Genomic DNA, 8,385 nt, shown 5'->3' on the forward strand with positions numbered 1-8,385 from the left:
TAAAACAACCCTATCGCAGGCACTAACAGCGTAGGGAAATATCAGAACTGATTGGAAATTGAAAACAGTAACAATTAACTAATTAAACTATATATAGATCAGTATTGCTGTTACCTGAACCTGAACCATACTGTCATAGAAATCGTTCACGTGCGTAATGACGTGGAATTCAAAAAACTCTCGTTTTTTGGAACTCCAAATCCCATACTTTCTTGATCCGACCAATTTTAAGGTTGTAGGCGCCATAAGTAAAAAAAAAAAAAAAAAAAAAAAAAAAAAGCAACCAAAAGTTGACTTGTTGACCAACTTTGTTAGAAAAACACTCCTATCAAGTAATCAGAGCTGGGTTAGAACTAGAAACTATGCTTTTCTTCCGATTTATATGTGACGGCTTCATTACAGTCCTATTCATTTCTTTTTACAAGTGTGTTCTTCTTCAATCCTTTCCTTAACTGATCACTTCCGATTGTTTCTCATCATGTCTTCCAAAACCCATTCCCTAAGTCACTGGCCCCCATTCTTCAAAGCAGATTCTGATTTTTTTAAACTCATTGAATATGCAATCATAGTTGATGCTTCTGATCGTCCAAAGGATTTCAAGCTTAGAAGGGATCGAATTGCAGAGATGATCTTCAACTAGGAAAATGCAAGAAGAAATATATTTAAAAAAAAAAAAAAAAAAGAAGAGAGAGAGAGAGAGGAGATTGATGGTTCTACTTCCATGAAGAGAAAGGGGAATAATAGCTACTCTGGGCATGAGAATGATAACGATGATGACACAGAGACATTCCAGGAGGATAACGCATAACGGATTAATAATATTATTGTGGGTGGATGTTTGCAGGATCAACCGAGGAGGAGAAATTAAGATCGTTGAAAATCAAAAGAATTATTGAAGCAAAACTTGATCAATCTGAAATGAAGTTACTGGAGCTTCTAAGGAGGTTTCAATTGATATCTCTTTCTGTTGATACCTTGAAGAGAACCCTGATTGGAATTTGTCATACTGCAATTTCGTCAACTCCCAGTATTTGTCATAGTGCAGTTTCGTCTCTTTTGGCTTCCTTGATTCCACCACAGGACATAAAATACAAAGTGGAACATGAACATAGCAATTATCCCTGTATTGGATGCCATCTGTTTACATCTCTTTTTCTTTCAGGATACTGCAAATTGGAACAAGCAACAAAGGTTTACGGTCACATCCATGAGAATGCTATCCGCGAGGAATAAACAGGAAAAAAAAAACACTTAAGGTCACCTAATACCCACCCATTGAGTATGCGTCTGAGGTTAATGGGAAGCACCAGATCTTGATGAAAACTGCCAGAGTAACTTGCAAAACAAATGCTGCCACCACCACTATCATGAGATCAGCCTCAATGAAGGACTTTATGTTCAGAGAAACAAAGGAAGTTGAAGCCACAGCGATGGGGATTATGATGATCCACCTAAGGATCTCAACTGGGATTAGAAACAGAACCTGAAACTTGCAAGGAAGAAACGCATTAGAAGTTGTGAGAAAAAACTCTTACCACTAACCACAGAAGAGCTAATGAAAGTGTAAGTTTCCCCCTGGCGACAAACAAATGAACTACAGAATTAGGCATCTTTCAGGTAGAGGCAGTAAAACTCACAAGTAAAGAAATACAGTATAGGTAGATCTCACCATGTGGGAATATAAATGACTAATAATAATAATTAGAAAGAGAACTTCCATGTGAAACAAAATTGTCAGCACCCAGAAGATAAAAAGCCAATCAATCAGGAGATTGGATCATTGCTCTTTAGATGGCCAATGAAAAAGTAACAATCAACACAACAGAGATGGTTAATGTAATCTAAGAGTTAATTGGAACTTGAAGGGACATCTTGCCTGGATTAGATGGTTAGCAGTGAGACAGTATATACATTACAAAGAAGCACAAGAAGCTTAGCTTCTCTCTGTTGTCCATTACAGAGACACGATTCTGTATGCTAATATATCTCTTTCAAAATCATCAGCTAGCAAATGGCCATGTAAATTGATTAATTTTTCACTCATGTTGGTTAATGAGACTTCCCTAATCCCTAGTATATATAAATATTTATTCATTTTCAATCCACGCAAACAATTTTCAGATGACCAAACAGCAACATTCAGATAAATTAAACAAAGAATTTGGATGATGGGCAGTCCAATTACCTTTTTTCTAGGCTAACAGTCACAATCAGGAAATTGAGCTTACTCACCTCTCACAACAATCCACATGGGATTGCCCCACAGACAGCAGGGTGAAATAAGAAACAGAAAATAAGTTTAAAAAAACCAAGCAATCCCCTTTGAACTGTCAGACAGTCAAAATAAGATTTTCCTTTTCCATTTTGTGAATTTCCCAAGCTTTCAAACTTTCAAATCGCTCACCCACATGCCATCCATGTGGCAACCATGCAGGGTTCCAGAACATTAATTCATCCCCCACTCCCTTTCTTTAGGGTACTCGTTCAGTACATATATTTTTACTTTGGGTGAATAAGAAATTCATTACCAAAGGGGGGGGATATACAAACTCCAGGAGGGAGCAAACAAGTGCAACGAAGCAAAAGCAAAAAAACACTAATCCGGAGGGGGAAAAAGGGAGGGAGGGAGGCCTCATGGACATAACAATAAGCCTATTCCTTAAGGTATCACGAGCTATGCGATGACGAAAGGCGGACAAGGTCAATGGAGCTAACATCAAAGAAGATGGCTTTCCAAACGAATAAAAAAATCGAGAGTTGGAAGTCCATCTACGAAGGTTACGCTCCATCCAAATGTAGTTAAAGGTGATCCAGTACATATTTTCAATGAGGCATAAATTGAGCTAACCTTTTTGATCATCCACAATCAGCACAATTTTAGGTTGGAAAATTCCTTATGAAGTGCATGTGCTTTGATTGATCTGGAGTCTAAGGACCTCTTGCATCCATGTGGATTAGAAAGGACAAGGAGTGGAGGAACGTTTATCCGTCATGTCATGGTTTATAAATCATGCAGTAATCCAAATAAAAGTGAAGCCACATCCAGAAAGCAGGAAACTTACAAAACTGAGGATGAAGATGAAGAAAGAATATCCCCACATACACCAGAAGCAAACAAGACTTGCACTTGATCCAAAATACTGAATCAAAAAGTAAAATGCCAAAGGCACCAGAAGTGCATAACCATACACTGCACATGCAGCGAAGTTCAGAAAGTTGACATCAAAGCTCCAGGATGTGCTGCTATCATTTCGTGTGACTATCAGGTAGGTGGCACAGTTCCCAAGCGGAGCAAGCACAATGACCAACGTGGTGGAGATCCAAACCAGCCCATAACTAAAATGCCACCAAAATTTGCACCAGTTATCCAATTAATGTTTATTAAAATTAAGAAATAGGAAAACTGGGCAGATTGAAAACTGGCTACACAAACAGAGCATGTCCACTCAAGTGAAGTATGGGGATGGGAAGATATTATACTTAGAGCCTCGATCATGAACATGGCACACTTCCCTATCTTTTGAAACCTATTAGTCAACAAGTTTCTCACCAAGGAGACATCAGTTGGCCTCAAAAATACAGTCTAGCAAACGAAAGAATATTCTTCCTTCTCGAGGATGTATTTTATTTCAATATTGTCTCTGTGAGATTTTAGAGTCAAGGCTTCACTTAGCTAATCAGAACTTGGACAGCAAAAAGGATATCCAACAAGGTGCGGCAAAAGTTGTCTCCCATGCACAAACATGTAATTATGAACCCAGTTACTATCTCACGATGAAAGGTAGTCTAAGATACCTGTCAGTAGATTGGATAAAAACTCCATGAATGGAATAGATGCAGTAACTGCATGCAACTATTCAACATGGAAAATTTTGAAAATAGAAAATAGATGTATAGATTGTGGTGTTCAACATGGAAGATTTTGAAAAAAATAACATATCTTTGTCGCTTAAGTTTCATTCACATTAATGTAAAATGTGCTAAACATTTTTTTACGAGAAATTTCTGGTTATACAACCAGAAGCAAAAACTTCTAGTCTTTATCGATCAAGATAACAGAGATGTCCTTCTTATTCTAACCAGCAACCTCCAAGTTCTAAGCTCTAATAATGTCCCTCCTTCCCCTTCATCAAGGTTTTGCAACATGGTGAGTGGATCAGCTGATCCCAAATATAAATAGCTTTCCTTGTCATGATTTCAATATGGCAGAAATGTCCTAAGCTTATAAATAAGGAGGAAATTTTCAAGAAAAAAATTTAAGCATATTAAAGTTAAGAGGTAATTACAGTGACCTCCCCTGGAGATTCTGACAATGTCTTGGCACCCCTAAGCTAGAAAAGTATTACATCCATTCTCTTTTTAGGGTTATGGTGTTAACTTAAAATAATTTAAAATGTAAAATGACCATTTTAACCTCTCCTTCAACCTTTTGATTGAGCTGAATTGGTATGCAAGATCAGGCGTGCACTCCATCCTTGCAAAACCATGTTCATTTCCTACATGATCTCTTCCATCCCAACAATCAGAAAACCCTAATGACACAAACCCCTCTCATTCATGGAGTTAGGTTGTTTTTAAGGGGCTGATTTCCCCTTCCAATTTGTCGCTGGAGGCGTTGAAGGATTTGAGACTTGTTTGTTTGATGGGTGGGATCAAGCTTGAGAATTCATTATCCTCAAGATGAATCTCAATGGGACGGGAAACAAAGGCCGATGATGATAACCTGAACGCAGAGGACAGAGGGCGTCAATGTCAATCGTGCCGGAGAGACCCAATCGCCAAGGCAAAGGCTGATGATGATGCCCTTGACGCAGAAGATTTCGGTCCAGGGAATTTCATCCAAACAGTGGGTAGAACCAGGGGACCAAGAGTGGGCATCGGCAATGGTGAAGGATTCCTTGAGCTTGAGAAGTGCGTCGACGTCGGGCATGGGGAAAACAATTGGAAAGGAAGTGACAGAGGAGAGTACAAAAGAGGAAAACGCTGGAAATGTTGAAGAATGAGGTGGAGGATGACTAGAGAAGGATTGCTCAGCCAGAAATAAAACACCTCCGGGAAAGAACGGTCCGTTGTCTGATTTTCCCTCTAAGGGGATTCTTTTCATATCCTTGGCTTCTCCTTCTCGGTTTTCTTCCTTTATTTTCCTTCATTTCGGTCATGGTGTGTTGTTTGTGATGAAGGTGTTGGCAAATGGTGCACAGTCTAAGAATAGGTTGCCGATATAAAGAGAGACAAGGAGAGAGATAAAGAGAACAACGCTGATGCCCAAAGTTCTTTCATCACCTGCAAAACTGCGATTGTGACCAAGTATGTTAGGGATAATCGTAGGTTTTCATTTAGGGTTATTAGAGATCAGGAAGAAAAGGGTTTAAGCTCCAATTGGCTTACTTAGTCTCCAGGGAGAATGTTATTATGATTACATAATTAAAATGGAAGAATTTGGAAATCGAGCACATAAGTTGTAAATGGGCAGGGTAACTACAGAGTTACGTATTTCATACACACACTCTATATAGATATTATGACTGAAATTCAAAATAAAAGCATGCCTTCCAAAGAAAATTAACAGAAAGAAGGTAACACTTACAAACAAGACAGTAACAAAACATCACACAAGTATCAAATGTAGTTCAATGAATAAGCTTCAATTTCGAAAAAAAAAACCTCCACAATCAGAACAAGATTTCCAACTCATTGCACACAATGATTGCTTTATACGAACTACATTTCAGATAGCATTAAAGGGCATGGGGTGTAAAAGTAATCAGTATTTACTCACTAAGACCTTTTCCAGAATGTTGCAGAACTGCATCTCATGAAGAACTTCCGAAAACCCATTTTTAGATTTTCATTATTGAGATAATAGAACATTCGATTGTCATAAATGCAACTACTTCGGACCATCTGATACGTTATAGCCCAATAATTCATACCGAATAAAGAAACAAGGAAAGAACAATTTTCCACCTAATTCACTAAGTATGTATACAATTCGTGATGGCCATAACAAAACCTAAAACTAAGAACTCAAATAGTTAGCATTACAGTCCTAGGTGTTTTGAACGCAAAGAATCCACAGTTAGAAACCCAATTACGTCACAGAAACAGAATAACGAGAAAGCTTAGTTAGGTGAAATGAAGCGAACCCTTCCAACTTCAAACGCAGTGAAATTTCATGGTGATCGATTAAATTAGACAAATAAAAACACCTGGGGAATTAGGTGAAAGAAAAAAAAAAAAAATGAAAGAGAAAACAAACTTACAATAACTGAACCCAGTAAATGGCTGGTAGGAAGACTGGTCTAAGATTCGTCCATGTCGAAAGATCAAAGACAGAGAGAGAAGTAGATGCCGGAACAACCAGAACAAAAGGCATAAAACCTAACCTTGGAATGTGCCCTAAACCCCTAAAGCTAACTTCACTATCTCCCTTCGTCTGCAAGAATTAGAATCCTTTTGACAGATTGATTACAAACTGCCGAGACGCGTTGCCTGACACTTGACGCGTTGGGCAGATGACGTGGCATTGCAAAAATCTCTCCCTCCCAAACTCCAAATCCAATACTCTCTCCGGAAACAGGATCCGACCGTTACAGTTATACACCTCATGTGTTAATTCAAAAGTAATAGAACCCAAATAGAATGACACGTCAGCAATCAAGTTGACTTATTTGACCAAGTATTTTTTAAATATTTTAACTTTTTCCTTTTTTCGAATTCTTCCTAACGGACTTCTTTCCTTTTCCCGCCTTTTTCCCTTTACATCTGTCATTAGGCTAAAACAACCCTCCCTAATCAGCTTGTATTGAACCTCCTCAATAGAAGATCCACATTCGTTTTACTCACACTCTTCGTTGAAGGAAACTCTGTCGCCGTATCATCCATATCGGATCGGTATCGGCTGAAGCCAATCCTCGATCCCTGATCGATCCGGAATCATCGACTACATATAGTTTTCATGTTTGTCCCTTTTTCACCAATTCTTCCTAACTGACTTCTCTCCATATCCCGCCTTTTTATCTTTACTCAACATCTGTCATTTGGATAAAACAACTCTCCCTAATCCCCTCCCATACACCATAAATTACGGTCGATATACAAATCTATCATCACCTCTTGATTCCAATCCGATGGTAATAAAATTTGACTTGTTGACCAAGTTTGTTGGAAAAACACTCTCAGGTAATCATAGTTGGACTAGAATTAGAAACTACCGTTTTCTTCCTATTTATATGTGACGGCTTCATTAGAATCTTATTCATTTCTTGTTACAAGTGTGTTCCTCTTTGAATCTTTTCCTTAACTGATCACTTCCGATTGTTACTCATCATGTCTTCCAAAACCCATTCCCTAAGTCACTGGCGGGGAGTCTTCAAAGCTGCAGGTTCTGATATTTTTGAACTCATTGAGTATGCAATCATGGTTGCTGCTTCTGATCGTCCAAAGGAATTCAAGCGTAGAAGGGATCAAATTGCAGAGATGATCTTCAATGAAGAAATGCAAGAAGTGAAGAAAAAAGAGATTCATGGTTCTGCTTCCATGAAGAGAAAGGAGAGTCATGGCTACTCTGGGATTGAGAGTGATAACGATGATGATATAGAGCCTTCATTCCCAGGGGAAAATGCAGATCAGATCAACAATATTATTGCTGAGATTTACAGGATCAACCGTGGAGGAGAAATTAAGATAGTTGAGGAGGTTCTGAGAATCAAAGGAATTATTGAAGCAAAAGTTGATCAATCTGAAAGGAAGTTACTGGAACCTCTAAGGAGGCTTCAATTGATATCTATTTCTTTTGATACCTTGAAGAAAACCCTGATTGGGGTGTCTGTGAAAAATCTTACGAAGCACAACTCGAAGAGAATCCGTGACCATGCAAAGTATCTCATCACTCATTGGACAAAAAAGGTGGATCAATGGTTGATTGAATCCAATGAAGCAGCCGCAGCAAAGAAGGATGAACAAGAAAGACTTCAGGCTTTAAAGAGGAAGATAAAAGAAGGATATCAAAAAGCAGAGAATGCCAAGAAACAACGCTGCACAAAAGTCTTGGAGTTGAAGGATCTTCCCAAAGGACTCATTGCTCAGCGACGCATAAAAGTCATGAAGTCGAAGGATCTTCCCAAAGGACCCATTGCTGTTTAGTTTTTCTTACTTCATTCTTCAGTTTTGAAGGTTTCATTGCAATTGTAAACTTTGGACTGTTGAAACTTTTAGCCCAGTTCAATAGTTTCTTTTAGTATGCCCTTTATAGGCTATATTTTGCAGGCACTTCTGTAAAGATTTCTACAATTGTATAGAACTAATCTACAGCAACACTTTTTATCTTCTGAAAGTAGTTCTAACTTGGCATGAATGAGGATCCTTTTTATCTACCTGAAAATA

The 8,385-nt window shown here is 38.3% G+C and overlaps 2 protein-coding genes across 4 annotated transcripts; one reads left to right on the forward strand and one right to left on the reverse strand.

The window, feature by feature from the left end:
- Positions 1–272: 272 nt before the first annotated feature.
- On the reverse strand, positions 273–6,475 carry LOC122086352 (protein YIPF1 homolog). 3 transcript variants are annotated; one of them, XR_006142386.1, is made up of 5 exons: positions 6,264–6,473; positions 3,063–3,336; positions 1,273–1,483; positions 975–1,166; positions 273–636 (listed from the first exon to the last, which is right to left on the reverse strand). XR_006142386.1 is itself a non-coding variant. In XM_042655116.1 (4 exons), exons 1-4 carry the CDS (start codon positions 6,374–6,376, stop codon positions 1,159–1,161), a joined length of 606 nt encoding a protein of 201 aa, XP_042511050.1. In that variant the 5' UTR covers positions 6,377–6,473; the 3' UTR covers positions 763–1,158. The 3 variants fall into 3 exon arrangements, 2 of the variants coding, with proteins under 2 accessions (XP_042511050.1, XP_042511051.1); XM_042655116.1 differs by lacking the exon at positions 273–636 and having other exon boundaries at positions 763–1,166; XM_042655117.1 differs by lacking the exons at positions 273–636; positions 975–1,166 and adding an exon at positions 1,536–1,575 and having other exon boundaries at positions 1,310–1,451; positions 6,264–6,475.
- Positions 6,476–7,329: 854 nt separating this feature from the next.
- On the forward strand, positions 7,330–8,145 carry LOC122086709 (probable mediator of RNA polymerase II transcription subunit 26b). Its single transcript, XM_042655696.1, has one exon. It carries the CDS (start codon positions 7,330–7,332, stop codon positions 8,143–8,145), a length of 816 nt encoding a protein of 271 aa, XP_042511630.1.
- The last annotated feature ends 240 nt before the right edge of the window (positions 8,146–8,385 follow it).

This window comes from Macadamia integrifolia, chromosome 8 (genome assembly GCF_013358625.1).
Source record: "Macadamia integrifolia cultivar HAES 741 chromosome 8, SCU_Mint_v3, whole genome shotgun sequence".
In the NCBI taxonomy this organism is placed as follows: Eukaryota; Viridiplantae; Streptophyta; class Magnoliopsida; order Proteales; family Proteaceae; genus Macadamia; species Macadamia integrifolia.

Excerpts from the sequence above, each read along its gene's own strand:
- LOC122086352 (XM_042655116.1), bottom strand. The coding sequence starts at position 6,376 with ATGCCTTTTGTTCTGGTTGTTCCGGCATCTACTTCTCTCTCTGTCTTT. Across the intron at positions 3,337-6,263 it reads ATTTACTGGGTTCAGTTATT|TTATGGGCTGGTTTGGATCT; the intron begins GTAAGTTTGTTT and ends GTGGCATTTTAG. Across the intron at positions 1,484-3,062 it reads TCATCTTCATCCTCAGTTTT|GTTCTGTTTCTAATCCCAGT; the intron begins GTAAGTTTCCTG and ends TGCAAGTTTCAG.
- LOC122086709 (XM_042655696.1), top strand. The coding sequence starts at position 7,330 with ATGTCTTCCAAAACCCATTCCCTAAGTCACTGGCGGGGAGTCTTCAAA.